The following is a 22,808-nucleotide window of genomic DNA, read 5'->3' as shown; positions in this document are numbered from 1 at the left end:
TGGCAGATTTTGATATTGAAGATATTGTGGTTGATGTGGGCTTTTGGTTTAAAGGCAACACCAATCGGAAGGGCTTTCTGGCAGGTATCTTTCCACCCAGCTCAACACAAATAATATAGATTTTAAGCAGCTGATAGCAGTGTAAACATTCAACATGACCTTTATAAAATTTTGGGTTTAATTGCCTTTAAACAGAGTTTTGTGAGCTCTTTGAGTCAGAATATATGGAAATCCTTCAGCATGTCTCTGTGCGGTGGTTGAGCCTTGAAACCTGTGTTACCCGCATTCTCAGATTATAGGAGCCACTTGCCTATTTTAAATCAACTGGTAAGACAAATATCCAGATATGTGGTCTAATATGCTCTCTTGACATTAACAATATGTGTTTGAGTTGTACTTAGGGCTTGGCGGTATGACGGTATATTCCGTTTCCGCGGAATAAAATGTCTACCGTTACAGGTTTTTCTATTCCGTGTGTACCGTAAAATTTAAATTAGTGGGCGTGGTTAACCTCACGTGTAGCACGCCTGAATCTGAGAACGATTGAGAAGCGGCACATAAGCGTAGATAAGAAGGAAAACATGGAGAAAGACATGCATGCTGATAAAGAAATCCCACAAACCAATCCCGAGCAGGAGGAGGAACTTGTGAAACGAGGCGCGACATCAGTGGTATGGATGTGGTTCGGGTTTACAAAGGCTGACAAAGAGCAGACAAATGTGATTTGCAAATTGTGTCACACGAATGTAACCGTTAGCTATGCTAGCACGAGTAACTTGTTTTATCATCTAAAAATGAAGCATGTCAAAGAATACAACGAAAGCCAACAGATGCGCTCCGCATCAGGTGTTCCGTCAACATAATTTGATCTAAAAGTTGACAGTCTCATTCACTACTAATGCTAAATAAAAGAAAAATGAATAAAATAAGACGAGAAAGCCTATTCTTTATTTTTAAAGTGTTAAAGTGGTATTTAATATATTAAGCACGTTCCTTTTGTTGATTTACCTGAAAATTATTATTCCGTGATATATACCGCAGCGTGAAATAAAATAACTTATTCCGTGAAACAGATTTTTGGTCATTCCGCCCACCCCTAGTTGTACTGTATCTTTATTTTCTCTCACTTTTTAGAAGAGAATCAACCAAGATTGAAGAGGCTACGGGGAGCCTTTTCAGATCCCATGACTGAAGTGTACCTCCTCTTCTACCAGGCCACCATACCAGTCTTCACCTCTCTGAATCTCCTCCTCCAAAGAGAAAATCCATCTATATTTTTATTGCAAGATGAGGTATATCTTGAAGGGATGGAAGCCAGTATTTTGCCTTTCAGGTTGCACTAATGTAATATTTGGGTGAGATAATTCTTTCTTTAATATATATTTCAGATGATTAAATTCATCAAGTTCATTAAGTTCATCTTGCCCACAGTACTACAGTCCCATCACAAGCCTGAGGCCATTCCATATGTGGATAAGGAAAACCATCTGCCTGGTAATTGTAATTTAAAGTACCATAACATTAAGAATGTATATTAACAGTAAAAAGTCTGAACACTTTTTTTTGTATGTACAATAATTAAATACAATAAAGTCATTAATTGTAGACTCATATTTTTTGACACAAAGAAAAAGATAAGTCTCCAACAACTCCATTTCAGTCTCTCACGTTCGGCGTAGTTCATGGGATCACGCCAGAGAGCCAGCCATCTTCGAGTACTATTGAAAAAGACCCAATGGAATTAGCATGCATGATTTGCATCACACACTCCACCCCCACTGCATGGTGTATGTATGTATGTATGTGTGTATGTAGGTGCTTTTTTTATTATGTTTTTGCATTTCTAATAGGAAACAAACTGAGTGTCGGCTTCACCAGCAGGGCTAGGCTCAACCATCTACTTGATGCCGGGGACATCACAGCCCATCAAGTGGACAAATTCCAAACTGCCGCTCTGAAGTTCTTAATGAAAGCCGTAGAGTATGCCCTACAAAAGCTGCCTCTGAAAGAACCCTTGCTGAATTATGCCAGATTTGTGGATGTGAGGCAGAGGGCAGGTGGAGGATGCCCTTTACTTTGTGGAGAGGTAAAATGTATAGATTCATTTCTTCCAGATTTTTTCCAGATATTAATAATGAATACAAACTTGCTCTGTTATAAACAACTACTCATTTTCACATTATATTTTGAACTAAAGTATATCTCATATGCAGTGTGTGCAATTTTCTAACTGTACACTTCTTTCTCTTCAAAAAAGGTATGCCCATCTTCTCCCTTATCATAGCCCACAGGAACATGATGCACTGAGGGAAGAGTTCCTAGACTATCAGACTATGCCTTTGCCTAGATTGGAAGCAGACCCAGACATTGAGGGCTTCTGGGCCAATATGGCAAGTTTAAAACACAACACAATATGGCACAAGGTTTAGAAACCTTATTTTGTCTTCTTTAAAAACCCATGTTCAGTGACTTTCTGAATTTATTAAAGGTGCAACATAACCATGTTGTCCATATTTTACAGGTGACAGGGGTGGGCAGGTTTGAGAGACTCTCCACCATTGCTAAATTGGTGTTAGTCCTGCCACACTCCGATGCTGATACAGAGCGGGTATTTTTGCTGGTGGAATTAAACAAAACAAAAACTAGAAACAGCCTGGCCCTAGAGGGAACACTGTCATCTCTAATGACAATCAAGATGGCAGACTTGGAGCCATGCTTCAAGTGGGAGCCATCCAAATCAGTGATTAAGGGTGCAAAATCAGCCACCAGCACTTACAACAGAGCACATGTTAACCTGTAAACAAGTCTGTACAGATACCAAATCAACATATAATTAATAAAAGTCTGCTAATGAAAGGATATTGTGTTTGTATTTTTTTCCACACCAAGCCCCGCCCCTCCATAAGCCCCTCCCCATAACCAAAGCCCCGCCCCCCAAATCTCACTCTAAGCTGAACTCAAAAGTTGGCAGCCATGATATTGCTGTAATGTAGTGTTACTCATTGCGCGGCTCGCGAGCCTCCTGCGGCTCGCCAAGCTTTAATATGCGGCTTGCATGGCTCTGTCAGGACTCAGCCCGGACTATGGCCACGTGTCTTTTGTGTATGTCCCTCGTCACGTGTCTGCCCCGCCTTTGTCTGCTCCCCTCGTTTCTACACACCTGATTCCTATTATTATCATCATTGTCTATTTAACTGTGCCGCGTTGCCTTGTGCAGCGCGGAATCAACTGTTGTCTGGTCCTGTCTCTAGTCCGTGCGAAAAACAAATGTGCTCTATTACAAATAATAATATATTTATATATATTATTTGACTCGTCACTGACTCACTGCGTTCTGCGCAATACCCAGTTTTTGGCGGCCTCCCAGAAGCTAGTTTGTGTTTCATGCTAGTTAACAACTTGTGTTTACTGTACACACGGACTAAAAAATGGATCGATTTCTTATCAAACAATCCCGCGCACAAAATGAACAGCAACAAAGCAAGGTGACTTGGCATACTTTGCGGTGAAAGTGGCTCTCCTATTGACTTTGTCCTATCAGTGTGGCTTGCATGAAAGAAATAGTGAAGACCACTGCTGTAATGCAAGGTGACATGCAACGTCTTACTGCTGAGTTCAATAAACTGGAGACCAAATGCGAAGATCTGGAAGCTAGGTCACGGCGCGATAATGTTCGGATAATTGGTCTTCCTGAGGGTCCCAATAGCTCCACTGTCGCGTGTTGTTGAGTCCGGAAAAGGAGCCGGTTCTGGACAGGTCACATCGCACTCTACAGCCCGTACCAAAGCCTGGTGAACGACCGAGCCATTGTGGCCAAATTTCACTATCATAGCGAGTGTCTTGATCTCTTACGGCGCGCCAGAGAATTACAGCGAATTCAGTTTAAGGGCCTGAACATTTCTATCTTTCCCGACCATACGGTAAAAACCGCAAAAGCCCGGGCTGCCTTCAACGAGGTGCGGTGGCAGCTCCGTGGCATTGAAGGTGTGCGGTACGGGTTGTTTTATCCAGCGCGGCTACGTATTACACACAATGGTGTGGGTAAAGATTTTCTTTCACCTGACAAAGCCAGCAAGTATATAAAAACTACCCAAACTGTTTAGAGTGTGAACATTTGTTTTCCGCTGTTGGACGCGATGTTTGCTCCTTGTTTTCATGTCACTGCACTGTTCACAAACTCCGCGTGGTGATGCTGGTCTTAAACTTTACGCACTTTGTGTGTTGTGTTGTTTTTTTTTTGGTTGTTGTTTTTAAGTGTTATTTTTACGGGAATCAAAGTGTAAGTGATACTGAAAACTTCATGTTTGATTCATAAATGCTTGGTCAATTTATTTTGGGAATTTATTTTCCTTTAGAAACTTTGTTTATATATTTATGTAGACCGGGGAGGAGTAGCCGTGAACCAGATATAGTTGCTCATAATTATGTTGTGTTAAATCTGCTGGAGCCTTGTCTTTGTTCAGGATAGGCTTGTTCTCCGTGTCGTTAGCACATTTATTTGTATGGGCGGCGGTAGGTTTCTTTTTGCTGTCCCCTGGGGTTACTGTTAGAATGGGGACTCTATTATGTGTTGGGTGTGTGTTTGTGTTTAAGTGTCGGATGCGCGCACACGGGTGGGGGAATGGGGATCCCCCTGGCTTCACAGGTCCTGTTTTCATTTTATTTGTGTAGTTTCTGGATGAATGGCTGACACAATGGCTGATTGCTGGCAGTGGCGCACCTGTCCGGTTCCTTAACTGGAATATTAGGGGCATGGGTAATCCTATTAAACGGTCTAGGGCAGAGGTATTCAACTAAAATTTAAAGAGGTCCAGTAAGAGAAAATGTCTTGAAGCAAAGGTCCAAGAAATTATCAATAAAGTTTATCAATAAAGTCAACAAAAGAAGAAACATCTCTCTGTCCCTGAACTTGTTCCTGCACTGCTGGGAAGTGTGCACAGTCTCCCTGCAGGTCTTCCTTGAACACCTCAAGTTTCCTCTGAAAGGAGCGGACAGCTGTCATCAGTTCACAAATTGAATTGTCCTTGCCCTGTAGCCTCAAATTTAGATCATTCAGATGTGAAGTGATATCAACCAAAAAGGCCACATTATCCATCTGTTTCTCATTTTCTAAAAATAAAGAAAACTGTGTTGCCTTCGGACTTCTTAGCTCTGCCAGAAAAGATGCTACTTCACTCCTGATGGACCAAAAGCATGCTAACACTCTCCCTTTGCTGAGCCATCTCACATTGTTGTGTAACAAAAGATCATCAGCATTGGCATCACCTTCTCTGAGGAATTCCCTAAGCATGCGATGCGTATAGGAATACCCTGAGAAAATTGATCATTTTCATCATTGTATTCATCACCTCAGCGTGATCATCTGACAGGGAGGCACAAAGAACAGATTGATGAATGATGCAATGGTAAGCTATGAGCTCAGGATTGTCCTCTTTCAGCCTTGCTACAGCTCATTTCTCTCTCCCTATCATAGCAGGGGCTCCATCTGTGGTTATTGAGACCACTTGTTTTGGCTCTATTCCTCTCTTTGATAACATCTCCTTAATGGTCAGATAGATGTCTTCTCCTCTTGTACTGGTCTGAAGGGGAGTGACACACAACAGGTATTCACAAAATGCTTTCTGTTCTGTGTTGAAAAATCTGACATACACTAACAGCTGAGCATTGTCACACATGTCAGTGGACTCATCCACAGCTAAGCCTACAAATGATGCCTTATGCATGGCTTCATCTAGTAGGGTTAGCACGTCCTGAGATAATAGTTCACTTTTCTTTGTGGCAGATGATGCCGACATGGCTATTTGCTTTATTTTATCACAAAGCTCTTGTTTTTGTTTTCCCTCACGTAGTGTTTCAGCTACTGCACTCATGCATTCTTTGACAACCCCTCCATCAGTAAATGGCTTTTTGTGTTGACCCAAAATCCAAGCAACTCTGAGGGAACACTCATGAGCACGTTGTTGGGCAGTGAATGTGTGGCTCAGGATCCTGGTGGACTGGTCATATTGGGCTCTAAGACTACTTATTTTCTGTGATCTCACTTCAGATTTCAGAGGATATGTTTGTTCAAAACCTTTATGTTTAGCCTCATAATGGCGTTTCACATTGCCACTTTTAATAAGTGCCACGGTTTCTGAGCATATGAGACACACTGGTTTAGTGCTCCCAGTGGGAAGTATGAACAGAAATGAATCTGTCCATTTCGGATTAAATGCTCTATTTTTGCTGTCCACTTTTCTTTTTTTGGAGAGCGCCATTTGTTTTTATTCTTACTTTCTCCATCTCACTCGACTGTTTCTCTCCCTTTGTTTTCTACACGTATCGTATCTTTCTTTCCTGTGTAACTATAATTCTCTCTCATCAGTCTTGCACTGTTGAGTCGCAGTGTACTTCAGGAATGCACAGACTTGATTGGCTGAGTGGTATCACGTGGGATGTCTTAACTCGCACGGCAATTCGTCTCTGCGTTTCCAATACCACTGACGTAAAGATTGCAAAAGCTGCGCCGTTTAAAATAGAAGCGCTTCATCAAGTTTTAAATCATAACCTTTTTTTGGCCGTAGGTCTGGGTCCGGATTTGACAGCTCCTGGGTCCAGACCCAGACCACGGTCCGCCTGTTAGTGACCTCTGGTCTAGGGTTTTTACCCACCTGAAATGCTTACACGCCGACATAGTATTTTTACAGGAAACACACCTCCGAGTCAAAGATCATCATAGGCTTCATCGTCCTTGGGTGGGTCAAACTTTCCACTCTAATTTCAATTCTAAGGCATGAGGGGTGGCCATCCTAGTCAATAGAAGCATACAGTTTTCACCTACCCGTATAATTGCAGATAGGAATGGCAGATATGTCACTGTGGCTGGTACGTTGATACAGACCAAGGTTTTGCTGGTTAATATTTACGCTCCAAACTTTGATGACCCTGATTTTGCGAATAGGTTACTGAGTAGTCTTCCTTTTTTAAATACCCATTTGATCATTTTTGGTGGTGATTTGAATTGTTTTGAACCCTGTTTTGGATCGTTAATCAGTGTTCTCCGTTAAAAGTTCTCCGATTTCATGTCACAAAACGGCTTAATAGACCCTTGGAGATGTCGCAACCCCGGGATCAAGAAATTCTCATTTTTCTCCCCTGTGCATCTTTCATATTCCAGAATTGATTATTTTTTATTGATAGCCATCTTAATCACTCCGTTGATCATTTGGGCATTGTGACCTCTGATCATGCTCCTCTAGCATTGGATATCCAATTCTTAACCCATAGACCTACACAATATCCTTGGCGGTTTAATTTGCATCTCCTAGCAGACAAGGATTTCTGTGCGTCTATTTCTAAAGCTATTGATGAATTCTTGTTGTTTAATCGTCTTGACTCTACTCCGTGCTCATTATTATGGGAGACTCTGAAAGCCTATCTCAGGGGGCAAATCATTTCGTACTCTGCTATCATAAATCTCAAGGGAAATTTCATCAGCTACAGTATCAGAGCTACGCGTCCAACCCCTCTCCAGAGCTATAGAAACAACGTGTTGAGTTACAAGCAAAATTCGATCTCCTCTCCACTAAAGAAACTGAACGCATGCTATTACAAACTCGTGGATCGTATTATGAATACGGTGATAAACCAAGCAGATTGTTAGCTCATCAGCTAAGACGGCAGGCTGCATCACGCCTAATACTGCAGATTAATAATGACTCAAATGTTACCGTTACCGATCCCATAGAGATTAATGCAGTATTTAAGTCATATTACTCTGTTCTTTATAAATCTGAATGCCTTACCGATAATAAGAGACTGGGTGATTTCCTTCAAAGTGTTGATTTTCCTGTTATTGATATGGTCTCTGTAAGGGATTTGGACTCTCCACTTTCTCTTGAAGATGTCAGAGCTTCAATAAAGGCGATGCAGTCTAATAAAGCCCCAGGCCCGGATGGTTTTCCAGTTGAGTTTTTAAAAAAAGTTTAGCGATAAATTGGTATCGCTGCTCCTTGGTGTGTTCAATGAATCTCTGGGTCAGGGCGTGCTACCACCCTCTTTTAATCAAGCCTCAATAGCCCTTCTCTTGAAGAAGGGCAAAGATCCCAACCTGTGAGGGTCGTACAGACCGCTGTCACTGCTGAATGCCGATCTGAAAGAGTTGGCAAAAGTAATTGCATCCCAGTTAGAAAATGTACTACCACGTATCATATCTATGGAGCAGACTGGATTCATAAAAGGGCGGCATTAATTTTTTAACAGTCGTACACTTTTCAATATAATTTACTCTAAGTATTCATCTCCGTTCCCTTAGGTTGTAGTCTCACTGGATGCTGAGAAAGCGTTTGATAGAGTCGAGTGAGAATACCTGTTTGCGATATTAAAGAAATTTGGGTTTGGTGATACATTTGTCTCCTGGATCCGCCTCCTTTATAAATCCCTGCAAGCCAGTGTTCGTACAAATAATATTAGCTCTGATTATTTCAGTCTCGGGCGTGGAACCCGGCATGGGTGCCCACTGTCACCACTGATATTCGCTCTTGCCATTGAGCCATTATCCATTAAACCTAAATCCTCATTAGCCTTTAAATGTATAACTCGCAAAGGGTTATAAGGTATCCTTATACCGTATGCTGATGATTTGTTGCTATATGTGACGGATCCTGCAGCCTCTGTTCCTTTTATATTATCTATCTTAAATGATTTCGGCTCTTTTTCAGGATACAAACTGAATTTTCAGTTTGTAACAGTGAGTGTTATCCGGTAAACAATACCGCTCTAAAACTTCAGCATCTGAATCTGCCATTCAAATTCAATTGTTCAGGCTTTAAATACCTTGGTATTACGGTGACCCGTTCCTTACCCAAACTTTTTCATGCCAATCTTGCTCCGCTTGTGGCAGACATGTCGGATTTTCAGAGGTGGAGCAGTCTACCTCTGTCTTTAACGGGAAAAATCAATGCAGTTAAAATGAACGTTCTGCCCAAGTATCTATTATATATATTTTTTTTCAATCGCTTCCATTATTTTTACCTAAGTATTTTTTTGATTCTTTAGATAGAATCATTAATTCTTTTCTTTGGGGTGGAAAACCTCCCAGAATCCGTAAGACTCTATTGCAGAGATGTAGGCTCAGTGGTGGGCCTGCTTTGCCCAATTTTCAAATATACTACTGGGCTGCACATATCCAGAAACTAAACTCCTGGACCAATTCAACGGAATCCTCTTGGTGCAATCTAGAGCTACTGTCTTGTAGATTGTCCTCTTTATCTGCTCTGCTTTGCTCACCCCTTCCGATCAAACCATCCCAATATACTGACAATCCAGTCGTACTGAACACACTTAAGATTTGGTTTCAGTTTGGGCGTCACTTTAAATTTAGGGCTCTATCAGCACTGGGCCTCCTGAATAAAAATCATTTGTTTCCCCTGTCTTTTTTAGATTCAGCTTTCACACTATGGCACGAAAAAGGCATCAAGCAACTTTATAATTTGTACGAAGATGGCATCTTTAGAAGTTTTGCCAGCCTGTCCTTGGAATATTTTTTTCGATATCTCCAAGTCCGCAGCTTTGTATCTAAATGCCTTCCCAATTTTCCCTCTGTACCCACCAAGCAACCCTGGGAGAGTTGAGTCATGTTCACTCCACACCAGCGTAGTGTGATTTCCCGGATATACAGTTTCATTTTATCTCTCAATAGCTGTAATACAGATAAAACCAGGGCTGCTTGGGAGGAGGAGATAGGGCTGCAGTTTGGCGACGAACGGTGGGAGAAAGCCATAGATAGGATACGGTCTACCACTTCCTGTGCCCGCCTCAGTCTCATTCAGTTTAAGGTTTTGTACAGAATTCATCTTTCCAAATCTAAACAGGCAAAAATCTGTCCTGGGGTTGAGGACAGATGTGACAGATGTCATGCTTACCCCTGTCATTTAAGTCATATGTTTTTTCTGTGCCCAAAATTACATGCATTCTGGACAGGTTTTTTCGGCATTATGTCCTCCATATTTGAAGTGCAATTGATGCCATGCCCTCTGATCGCTATATTTGGTATTACCAATGAGTCAGTATCACTGAGTTCTGCACACAAATATGTTTTAGCCTTCTCATCTTTGTTGGCCAGACGTTGTATACTTCTACACTGGAAAGCAATAAGATGTCCCTCCATCTCTCAGTGGTTTAAGGATTTGATGTTTTTTCTTAAGTTGGAGAAAATAAAATATACACTGAGGGGTTCTACTGACACCTTTTTTTGCAAGTGGCAACCTGTTATTTCTTATTTTAGGAGAGTGTTACCTGATTAAAGTTCTAATTTGGTCGAAAATTGGACTGTATGCATAACCTTTTTCCTTTTCTTCAGTTGTTTTAACAGGGGGATGTGGGGTGTTTGTGCGTGTCTTTGTCTGGGGGTTTGTTTTTGTTTTGCGTGGCGGGGTGGGGGGGGGGTGCTTGCTCTTTGTTGTTTGAAAAAGGAAAATGGAGAATTTCTGTATATATTCTTGTATTTGTGACTGTTGATTTTTCAATAAAAAAATAAAAATAAAAAATAAAAATACAGGACAAAATTATATGTGAAATATTGTTATGAAATATTACAATGGCTTTCTGATTTAATATACTGTAAAATATAATGTATTTCTGTTATGCAAAGTTTAATTTTCATCAGGCATTACACAGGTCTGTCTTTAGTGTCACGTGATCCTTCAGAAATCATACTAATATGCTGATTTCTCATCAATTTTAGAATTGTGCTCCTCATAATTTTTTTTTAATAACCTGTTATAATTTTCAGGATTTTTTCCTTAATAAATGTTACAATTTAAATTGTAATTGTATTTCACAATATTACTGTTTTTTCTTTATCTTTGAAATAAATCAGGCTTAAATGAGCATAAGATTTTACTGAAAAAACATAATTTTTTTATATAATAATAAAATATTTGTATAATTGTATAATTTGCATAATTGTATATACTAGGTTATAATTTGCTTTAGCAAGCATGCTAATTGAGGAGTATGTTTAAATTTATGTTTGTACATGATATAGTTTAGATAAATTTCTCCAAATTTCTAATGAATTCCCATAAATTCCTGGTAAGTTTCCAAATTTGGAATATTTCCAAAATTCCCCAAATGAAGTTCCCATGGAAAGTTTCTGGAAATTTTCCGCCCCTTTGCAAACCTAGTGAATACAAACACAAAGTTAAGAAGAAAGTGACTGTTGCATCTTTTTTATCGCTCTAATTTCCACTTATCTCTCTGCTGTATAGTCCAAGTCACTCTCATCCTGATCGCTTCCTTTCCTCTACAGATATAATCCTAGTCCTGAAGTAATAGATTACACAAATTTACACTTTGGCTGTAAAGGATGCTTATGTCCATGGAACGACAAAATCAAGGCAGCTGTCTTCAACATTCTGTATAAGTCCTAGGAGAAAAGTGTCCGTGCACTAGAAATACATTCTGTTTCCACTGTGTGTGTTTTGACCAAATTAGCACCCACAGGACACAGATGTGTGTAAGCAGTGACCGCTGTGTTCTGGGTCTTCCTAGTAAACTAGAAGTCTCACTTGCCTATTAATTCTGTCATTATTTTGTCATTGCCTTTTATGGTTGATTCTTTTTGCAAAAACTTGTTTTTTTTTATTAGTCATGCTGCTTTATTGCCTTTGGAGTAAAGCTAGCAAATTAGCAAACATCTGAAGAGTTTTTTTAGCCTAAGACTACAATGCATCATCAAAGGCCTGACAAACTAACAACCAAGCAATTAGGCACTGTTTTTGCACCTCTTTGTAGAGAGATGTGTTACTCATACTAATAACATTTTCCCCAATAGCTTTATAATGGTTTACTTTAACTTTCTAAATGAGAGTTTTATATAAATTTGTAACCAAGGAAATGAAGGGAAATATTTAATTTATTTATTATTATTCTTCATATATGTTGCCTGCATTCTTACTCTAAACCCTCATTCCCCCAATCCTCTAGTATTGTACCAACACTGTATAATTTTATTCTGAATTGTGCAATTTTTTTCTCAGGGCACTGTGCAAAGACGTTTGCCATTTTAAGGAGGTTTGTCAGTGGAGAAGTGACAAAAGCACCATGGCTACTCCTAGTAGACGATGACACATTGATAAGGTAACACATCTGGCAACATAGTGAAATGAACAGGTACATGCTGTCCCTAAGCAAAAAAGAAAAAGCCCTCACTTGTAGCATGATGGACCAGAATCAGTCTAATGTGAACCTGAAAAACAGGTCCACCCAGAGAGAAGAACTGACATTGTGTGTTAAAGAACAGACTCACATCGTTATCATCTGATCAGATGTCCTGATTCAGAATACATGTGTGTACCTGTGCTTTTGCTGCAGTTACTGCAAACATATTATACATATTTTGCTCTCAGTTGTAATTCAGCCTGCTATATTCTTGCTAGGAGATCCAACACTTTGGTTGGTAATATGTGTTGTTGTGTTATTGCTTACCAGTCTGCCCAGACTTCGGCAGCACCTGCACTGTTACGACCCTAATGAAGCTGTGATTATCGGTGAGCGCTATGGCTATACCCTCAGTAAAGGTGGATACAGCTATATCACCGGTGGAGGAGGGTAAGCATGTAAAACCAACCTCCCAAAGTTCTAGTGACTGCTAGTGAAAATTTGAACAATTTAGCATAATCATTCTGCACACATGCATGATTTTGGATAGTGGAATTACATTGGATAATATAGGGAGAGCATGTGAAAATCACAGGTCTTTAACCCTTAGGAGCTCAGGGTCAAAACCAAGTCAGTTGAGCTGAGAGGCTGCAGAGCTGTCCATGTACAGTCCTGTGTAGCTTCCTTAAAGTAAATTAATGTCTCTATTAAATACAGTACATACAAAAAAAACGACAGTGACCTTGGTGTCCATGTTAAGTGCAACAGGAGGTAGAAATCAGAAAAAAGAGTTTTACCATTGTACTACTAAGAAATATATGTACCTATTGGAGCACATTGCATTAAAAAAACCCATTTATTTTTATTGTGAAACCCAAGAAGGTGTTTTTCTTTTAATGAGTACTGAATGAAGAAAATAAAAACAAATTCTGTCACTGTTACACCAGCAGCCTTATAAAACTTTCTAAATGAAAAACTGACCTTGTGAATGAAAAAACTGCTGGATCTGTAATCTCTTGTCCCAGGCAGCTGCCGTGACATTTTTATCTACCCCTGATGCTTAAAAGGTAGGCAAATCGTGCATAAGATGAATAGAACTGCAGCATAAATGAAACTGAAGAATGCAAATCCTTAGGTTTAGCCCCTATCTCTGTCCTGTGGATAATTGGTACATCTGCACCACCAAAAGCATTTCAGGTAATGCAGCTAATGTTAATGTTTAAGCTATTAGTATGCTGAGTATCAGCTTGTTGTGTCAGAAGAGAGCATGAGTAATCCAGGAGCAGATTTAAATAGGTAGAATTTCCTACTTGGTTGTTAAAAATTAGTTTCTTATAGTTTATTGTTACTGAACAATTTAAGTTTTTGAATAAATAATGTTTTATATAATTATTGATGTTTTTTGAGCTACTATTTGACATGATGCTTGGTGGTGTTTTATTTCTCCACGAGAAGTCCCTGTGATACACCAAACAGCCATGACATTAAAACCAGCGGCAGGAAAAGTAATTGTGCATTGCTTACCTGGGGAAGAGATGGTACCAAGATGCACTATGTGAAGAAGGCATGTTGCTGGAGGCAGTGTGATGCTCTGGGCAGTGTTCTGCTGCAAAGCCTTGGGTCCTGACATTCATGTAGATGACACATTCCACCTACTTTATCATTGTTGCAGAGCAAGTGCACCTCTTTATTTCAACAATATTCACTAATGGCAGTGGTCAGCAGGATAATACATTCTGCTACACTGCAAAAAATGTTCAGGAATGGTTCGAGGAGCAAGACAAAGAGTTGACTTGGTGGTCAAACCTAAAACTGGACAAACCTAACAACTTACAGAACTTGCAGGCTGTTTTGGTTGCACAAGGGGCACACCTACATAATATTTGGCAGATGGCATCGGCTGTTATGGCTGATTGATATAGAATGTCATGTTAAACATAAAATTTGCATTACAGCTCTTGTGTAGGATGTTAATGAATATTCTGTGGCCAGTGTATTTTATTTTTATTATCATTATTATTATTGAACCATAATTATGCTTCAGTTTTCTGTATTGCCTATGTGCATGTTTGATCATGTTAATTTATTAAATTTTTTTAATCTTTCTGTCAGTATGGTGTTCAGTAGAGTGGCAGTGTTGAAAATCCTCTCTAGTGGTTGTGGCTGTTACAGTGCGGATGCTCCAGATGACATGGTATTGGGAAGGTGTCTTAACACACTGGGATTGTCTGTTACACACAGCCCACAGTTTCACCAGGTAATATACTCACACATACTCACACATACTCAATGTTTTTATTGAACATTTATTTATTATATTGTTTTAACCTTTATGTTGAGGTAAAAATGGTAAATATAGCAATACCTAAAATTATTTTTAACATTATGATTGCTGAGATTTGAAATAAATATAATTTATAATTTAGAAGGGAATCTCTCTCTCTCTCTATCTCTCTCTCATTCTATGTATGTATATATGTATGTATCAGTCAAGGTACAGTATGGTCTTAGTTAACAAAAACAGTTGCTAACAGTTGTGCATGGGAGTTCAGTATAATAAAAATTTATGCTGATCATTTTAATAGATGCCTATAAATTGTACTGCCATGCCATATATAGTCTCTCTTGTGGTCCACAGGCTCGTCCAGATGATTATCCGAAAGAGTTGTTGCTCCGTCAGAGACCCATCTCCTTCCACAAACACTGGAACATCAACCCTGTGGCAGTGTACCAGCAGTGGTTGATGAACTCTGAGTATCAGTTCCATCTGAACTTTAGCAGAGAGTACAGACAGGAGCTCTAAACCAGTTGCTCTCGTTCACAATGTAAGCAGAGATAATTTGGGAATTTTGTAGCTTGTAGAAGCCAACATTCTGTTTTGTTATTCTTCTTAGACAAAAAATGATTAAATGCTACTCCTTCTAGGGCTTTCGAGCCACATGCACCAAAATCGGATATGTCGTAGACCCTGGTCTGAAGTTTGTAAAAGTGCTATTACTGTTCTAAGCGATCCGAGTATCAGTACTCATGGTACCGTGTCACAAAATGGCATTTTTTGCCATAGACACCCATTATAAATTTTAGAGGTTTATAACTTGGCAAGCTTTCGAGCTATCCACACCAAACTGGGCCAGTTTCTTTAGGGTGATACTCTGGACAAACTTTTAAGTTGGTGTACCAACTGGAATTTCGGTTTTCCCGCAGCCCGACCCCCAAAATATGCAAAATCAAAAAACTTTCCACGACATGTGACATATCAAAACACTCAGAACAATGAGGTGAACTTTCTCACAGGTATTCGAATGATGTCACATGCAACCCTGCACCCAAAATAAAAAAATACGATAAAATGGACATGTGATATATCAAAACACTCAGCACAATGAGCATAATTGTGCCACGGGTATTCGGGTGACGTCACATGCTCGTATACACTCGCCGCCAAAAGTATTGGCACCCTAGCATACCGGCCTTATGGAATACTTGCTCAGTCAAGCCAACATCAAAGTTTGTCATGATAAACATTACAAATTTGCAGAATTGTGTTTACTGTAAAAAGAAACACTTAACAATATATTTAATTTTGGAATTTTAAAATAATTTGGCAGATTTTATTCAGCATTACCCACTAGTGCAGGGCACAGTGGAGTTCTTGGACTTACCACAGAACCAAGCAGTGGCTCTCTGACGGGTCTGGGATTTTAAATTATAATCGCAAGCTTCAGAAATATTTCTTACATATTTATTGGAACAGTTTTTCTTAGAACAACAATACTCCTGGAGCAGAGCTGAAAATTTTTCATTTTCTACTTTTGATTTGTTTGATAAAATTAAGTGTTTGCGATTTATTGTACTTGAACCGTGAACCTTTTCATGATTGGCAATTCTCTGCTGATATTATTTCTTTGCCAAAAACAGTGGCTTAATTTAAAGTGGTTGACTCTTGACATTTGCATGTCACATGGCTGGCCCACCTATCTAAGAGGGAAAATGACTGGAAATAATGCATGACAAAATGAACATATTGTCGCTGTTGGGTGGAATCCTCGTATCTCCAAAACCGTTATTTTTCAGGAAATTAAAAAAACGCCGTACCTTATCTGCAGTGCACAGGGTTTAGTCCGTGTTGCAGTGGATTGTCTTGCGCTAAATTCCTGTCCTCAGATGAGCACCAGAACTAGCGGGGGTCAAGATTTTTTTTCTTTGAGCCCAGTGTTTTGAAGACATTTACCTCAGAAGACGTGTTGATTCGTTGCAACTCTTCTTGAGGAGAAATATGCCGCGACGCTCTCCCACGGAGTGAGGAAGAGGTGGACAGTTGAAGTGTCCAATGGAGTTATGAGATTTGCGCTCAAGCTATTTTCAAGACTTTAGATTGGTTAATAACTTGTAAAAATAACAGACCCACGTGGGGACTGACCAATAGCATCGATATGTGAAAAAATATGAACTTGACAAAATTTGGACATACGAGGTTTCTGCCCGACAGCGACGATATATCACTTTTATACTGTAACATTTTCTTGCTAAAATGTACATTTTTGAAGCGCATAAATTTAACAAAAAAAAAAATGCAGTGCAGAGACCATTTGACATTGAAGCCTAGACCCTGGCTTGAATAAAAAGATGCATGCTTTCCATGCAGGGTTTTTAGTCCTGCATGGAACTGGAAAGCGGCACCAGAACACCACCGTGGGCTGCAAATGCATGCTTAGAGCCAGGTGAACATACAAGATTTTTTACTTTGTTGTAGTTCATAGTTCATTGATTAGAAAGCTCAGCCATTGATTGGGTGTACTTATGTAATTTTGTTGCAGTTTGTAGTTTGTACACATAAGCTTCACAGACTTTAGCTTGATCAGTTCAATTCCAGTGATTATATTTGTGTGTTGTTAGCGATTTATTCTTAGATATTCAGTTGTTATTTATCAGGAGGTTTCAAGGTCCAGAGACTCAATAGGCTTATAGCCTTAGTAACATGTTCAGCAGCATTGTGTACCAAGCTTCATTGACATGTGAGATTGTTAAATATGGAATTGTAATGAATGTGGACCATTCATTACAATGAATGTGGATCATTTTATTGCTTTATTTATGATCATTATAGCACAAACAGTGTTATTTAAACACCTAATCAGCTGATACATTATGTAAACCTCACATGAATAAGCAATTGGAACTGTCATAAAATTTTTCATTAGAGGTATAAAAACCTGAAATCTAGTGGTTTAGTACTGTAGTTAACCACAAATTTCAGCTTCCTTTGCTTAACTGTATAAATCTCTGCTCAAAAACACTGGCAGGTCATCTAAATGTAGCTTTCAGTTGTTGTCCTTTGGCTGCCCTTCCTGATGCAACCCATCCATTTTATCTGAGTGTGGAACTCAAAGTTAACCCCTCAGTGGCTGGGTCAGTTCCCTGCCTGGGAATCAAACCCTGGTCTGTGGCTGGTGTTATTGTTAAATTAAAGTCTTTTGTCCTTTTATGTTGTGCTATACAGACAGTTTTAAAGACTGTCACACCATGGAGGATGTGATGGTTCAGTGGTTAAGGATGTGGGTTACTGATAAGAAGGTCGGGGTTCAAGCCCACAAGCTGCTGAGACATCAACGTTGGGTCCTTGAGCAAGGCCCTTAACCTCACCTGCTCCAGGGGCGCCGTAATATGGCTGACCCTGCGCTCTGACCCCAGGGCTCATAATAACCTGGGATATGCGAAAGCTTAAAGCATTTCACTGCATGTCATACTCTGTATGTATATGTGACAAATAAAATTTGAATTTGAATGCGAGTTGAGACTTATGCAAGTGTTATTTTCAACAGTTTCTTAATTCAAGCAGCATCACAGAAAAGATAAGAATGCAAAAATAATAATAATAATAATAATAAGCGGTGAGATCAATACACAAACAAAAGTTTAGATACACTGAGTGTTACTATGCAACACTCACTGTATGTTATGTTATGTGTATATACCGATATGTAATATGTTTGTAGGCCATGGTGTGTTCTGCAAGTTCGATTTCACTATCAGAGGTTATCGAGAGTTTCCTATAGAAACTGTGAGGAAAAATTATATCCACATCATCCTTTTTTGTGGATCATTAAAATTACATTGATATAACAATGATTTGCACTTATGGCATTTGGCAGACAATGATATACAGTATGTTTCTGTTACAGTGTAGCTGAATAATTAAAATAATGAATACATTGTTAGTAAGCACCAGCACATGTCAAATTTTCCTGCACATGATAAATTGATTAATACTCCTTTTCTAAATTTAATAGTTTTTAATTTCCTGGCTCAATTTTTCTATTCCAGTGTCAGGATGTTTAATCTTTATTATTTTAATTAAAAGAATCAACATTGATCCAAAGTTGCCAAATTGTAGGGGTTTAACAGACACCGAAGATGGCAGACTCTTAAAGGAAAGAGACACACTGCTGGTTTTATTTTACTAAATTCATTCATTCATTCATCTTCTACCGCTTATCCGAATTACCTCGGGTCACGAGGAGCCTGTGCCTATCTCAGGCGTCATCGGGCATCAAGGCAGGATACACCCTGGACGGAGTGCCAACCCATCGCAGGGCACACACACACTCTCATTCACTCACGCAATCACACACTAGGGACAATTTTCCAGAGATGCCAATCAACCTTCCATGCATGTCTTTGGACCGGGGAGGAAACCGGAGTACCCGGAGGAAACCCCGAGGCACGGGGAGAACATGCAAACTCCACACACACAAGGAGGCGGGAATCGAACCCCGACCCTGGAGGTGTGAGGCAAACATGCTAACCACTAAGCCACCGTGCCCCCTTACTAAATTCATAAATCATTTAAATATGTACATTGTTGAAACTTTCCTATTTAGTATTTTCAAGAAGAAAAAGATCAACATTACAACCTATAGATGCAGTTTGCACTGTGAATCACAGTTATCAGGCATAATATTATGCCCACTGACAGGTGAATTGAATAACACAAAGGCCCCACCATTTTACAGGACTAAAGTATGTGCTGCTAACATCTTGGTGCACACCACAGCTTCAGTGGTCTAATGGAGTCCATGTCTCGATGGGTCAGGGCTATTTTGGCAGCAAAATGGGGACCAGCACAATATAAGGAAGGTGGTCATAATGTTATGCCTGATCGTCATATGGGATTTTGAGAGGTGCGACATAGATCTTGCATGTAAACAGACACTTGTCTTAACCCTCCTGCCATCACACCTGTAACATAATACATTATTTGGCAACAGATGTAAGTATACATGTCATATGGGATTCATTTATCACTATGGTATATATACTAAGATATTTTTCACCTTTTCCCCAGTTTGGTAATTTCCAAATCCTCATCCATTAGCCTTTATGTTTACTTATTTCAATTTTCTTGTGAAGCTATATTTAAGTACTCAATCTGCCCTCCATTTGAGACCTGTTAAAGTTCCATTATAAAATGTTAAATGTTCTCTGATTAGTCAGTGTAATTAATAAAATCATTTTGTTGTGTACACAATTAGAATACCTAAATACCTTTCCATCCTTTTAGTCAAATTAAAATGAACAAAATTTGACAAATTAGTCCAAAAATACATTATAATCAGGATTTTCTTTTACTGAATTTATTATGGCCTGAAGAGTCCCCACATGGTGCCTTGGGTAGAGCTATGTGTTGGGTGTACTAGCAATCTCTGGCGCCTTACTTTACAGATACATACATGTTTCCTCCATAGCATTTCTATCATGCATGTTGGCCTTGGTCATGACTTACTGTGTAGGCTTCCACTGCAGGAGTTGAGTGCCAAGTTCTGTGGGCATGGGGTCTGGTACTTTGGCTAAGATGTGCTCTTGAACTTTTGCAGTCACATGGTATATTCTTCTCAGAAGCACCAGTGGTCAGGGCACACTACAGGGATCCATGTCTATTTCTGGACATGAAGAGTGTGCCTCAGCCCCCACCATGGTTTACACCAGAAAGGTTATGTTGGTAATTTTATTAGCTACTTACACCCAGTATTCATACTACCATTGGTAATGGTGCAGATCTGCTGTCTTGGGGGTTGTGCTGATGTCCACAAAAAAGTTTTACTTATTGTAGCTTTAGCTTTAGCTGATTGCCATCCTAAGGGTGGGCTCTCTGCTTTTTCACGCCATGGCCTCTACCATGGCTCCCCTTTCCTCGGTTATGAGTCCCTGAAATTGTTCAGCATCTGTCAGGAGGTCACTTCTACACAAGTGATGATTAACATACCATACTACATACAAGCAGGTTGTAGTATACTACCTACTCTGCCTCAATTTGTTGCAATCACTTGGGTTGTGAATTTGGTCCCAGCCATTGCTTTCTGTGATACAATGAAGTGGAATGGTGTATATCTGGGGAGAGCTTGGTGAGTAGGACTTTTGGCAAGTATGCTGGAACTTTGGTACCATCTTCCCATAGCTTTTAGGTCCACTTCAGAAAGAAACTTTAAGCTTTTATACTCCTGCATAGCTTGTTGTTGCTGCATGGCTGTATCCACAGGAGGTGCTGGATGGTAGGAGAAAAAAAGGAGAAAGAAAAGAAAAAAGCCACTTTTAGTCACTGCACCCATCAAGGTCAGGCTACACTGCAGCATCAACAAGCTATGCATGAGACTAAAATCAGTCAAAAAATTCCTGACTGAAATGACCTAGGAGCTCAGAAAGCATTTTGCACTGATTAAAATTTCAATAATGACAATGTGAGAACAATGGCAATAATTCAAATGTTAAAGCAGGGGGTTGTTTTTATGCAATGCAGTCTATGCAAAAAAAAGATGTATTTCAGAGCACATCAATGATATGCAGACATTTAAAAGAAAAACACATCAAAGTAAAATGTAAACTAAACCAGTCAATGTTATTATATAATGGAATAGACCTTGATTCTTGTGTACTGACTCAGTAAAAGTCGAAAAAATGACAACAGAATTTGAATAATTTAATGAAGCCTGCTATTTATGGCTGAAAATAAATGTATATATTACTGATTTATTACCCTTTAGATTATTAGAATATTATTTTATATTCATTATTTAAATTTGTACATAGAGCTTTTTTTTTTTTATTTCTGATCATTCTTGATGACATTTCACATAAAGACCAAGATGAAATTGTTTAACTATTTAATTTGGGATATTAGCTGATGAAATTGTAGGGTTATTAAATTATTAGATTATTTAAAATAATAATAATAATAATTTGTCATAACCCTACCACTTTTATAGAGTGAAGACATAGCAAGAATACAGACTTTTTCTTTTTTTTTACACTCAAGCAAAGTTTTTGCTCAAAGGGCTTTTGCTTGAGTGTGTATCCCTTTTGTTTTTTGCAGTGAGGAGATACCTGATGATTGATGAAGAAGAATACTGATCCCTTCCAGGCCTTGGACGCACATGCTATTAATGACATTCCAAGAGCTGCCAGTGTGCTGAGGTGCTCCATGTGCACTGGTATATTTCCATGAGCTCCAACTTCACTGTCCATACTTAGTCACAATGAAATCCCTTTCACCTGTCAAACAGTGGTACAGTAGGTGATGAATACAAATGAACAATGTCAAAGAGAAATGTTTTTTATTAACATGTTTCCATAGAGTGTAAAAAGTGTTAAGTGTGCTCAGGCTCTGGTTTCATGGAATAGAGACACTAAATTTTTAAGTAAGTGTCTAGACCCCAAAACAGCCTACTAACAGACTGTCCTGTATTTCTCCAAAATTCTGAAACTCGTCAGTGACGGAACTAAACGAAGGCGGAGTCGCCTGCACAAAACGGCTCGTCGTGATTCTTTTGAAGCCTCTGCGCGCCAGACCTCATCCTCACGTCGAATCTGTAACGTTTAATGCTTTCTTTTCTGATCACAATCGTTCTCATTGGAAGTGAAATATGGGAAAAACAGCTTTTTCTCACGTTCTACACGCGCATTGAGCCTGAGAGTTGCAGGAGCGCGTAAAGAGAGTGAAAGAGGAAGAGCGCGATGAGGAGCGATGGCACACTCACTTTAACGGACTTAGCCGTCCTTATTCTCCGGATGCAGCTGAGTTTAATGGCAGCTCAAGGTAAAGAAAAATCTCTTGTCTGTTTTGTGTTTGTTTATGTATGTCGTTTGTGAGTAAACAGCAAAATTCACTATAAGTGGTTAATGAATTTAGGATTTGCGTTCAGAGCTGGAGAAATAAATGTGTGATTATTTTTTGTAAATTCGTCTTACTGTTTTGTTTTTTTTACTAATAGATGTATGTGAGTGAATATATGTGTCTGGTGGGTGACCTCGAGATCGTGGCGCCTATACATAATAATAATAATAATAATAATAATAATAATAATAATAATAATAATAATAATAATAACAACAACAACAACAATAGCAACAACAATAATAATATTGTTATTGTTAATATTATTGTCGTTATTATTACTATTATTATTATTATTATTATTGTTATTATTATTGTTTTTATTATTATTATTATTATTATTATTATTATTCATTCATTCATTCATCTTCTACCGCTTATCCGAACTACCTCGGGTCACGGGGAGCCTGTGCCTATCTCAGGCGTCATCGGGCATCAAGGCAGATTATTATTATTATTATTATTATTATTATTATTATTATTATTATTACTATTATTA

General features: G+C 39.0%; 2 protein-coding genes across 4 annotated transcripts in view; both read left to right on the top strand.

Annotated features, from left to right (window-relative positions):
* The window catches only part of b3glctb (beta 3-glucosyltransferase b), a 48,318-nt gene extending 30,578 nt beyond the window's left edge, over positions 1-17,740 (top strand). Inside the window, exons 12-15 of the mRNA XM_060896546.1 lie at positions 12,021-12,120; positions 12,472-12,591; positions 14,254-14,398; positions 14,780-17,740. Of these exons, the coding sequence (XP_060752529.1) occupies positions 12,021-12,120; positions 12,472-12,591; positions 14,254-14,398; positions 14,780-14,944 (530 nt within the window). The 3' untranslated portion in view covers positions 14,945-17,740. The remainder of the gene's footprint in view (positions 1-12,020; positions 12,121-12,471; positions 12,592-14,253; positions 14,399-14,779) is intronic.
* Positions 17,741-21,966: 4,226 nt separating this feature from the next.
* rxfp2a (relaxin family peptide receptor 2a) overlaps positions 21,967-22,808 on the top strand; it is a 58,647-nt gene continuing 57,805 nt past the window's right edge. For all 3 annotated transcript variants that reach the window (XM_060896340.1, XM_060896339.1, XM_060896337.1), the window contains exon 1: positions 21,967-22,231. In XM_060896340.1, the coding sequence (XP_060752323.1) occupies positions 22,150-22,231 (82 nt within the window). In that variant the 5' untranslated portion in view covers positions 21,967-22,149. The remainder of the gene's footprint in view (positions 22,232-22,808) is intronic.

This window comes from Tachysurus vachellii, chromosome 20, assembly GCF_030014155.1.
Source record: "Tachysurus vachellii isolate PV-2020 chromosome 20, HZAU_Pvac_v1, whole genome shotgun sequence".
In the NCBI taxonomy this organism is placed as follows: domain Eukaryota; kingdom Metazoa; phylum Chordata; class Actinopteri; order Siluriformes; family Bagridae; genus Tachysurus; species Tachysurus vachellii.
This window is presented reverse-complemented; position numbering and strand designations above follow the sequence as displayed.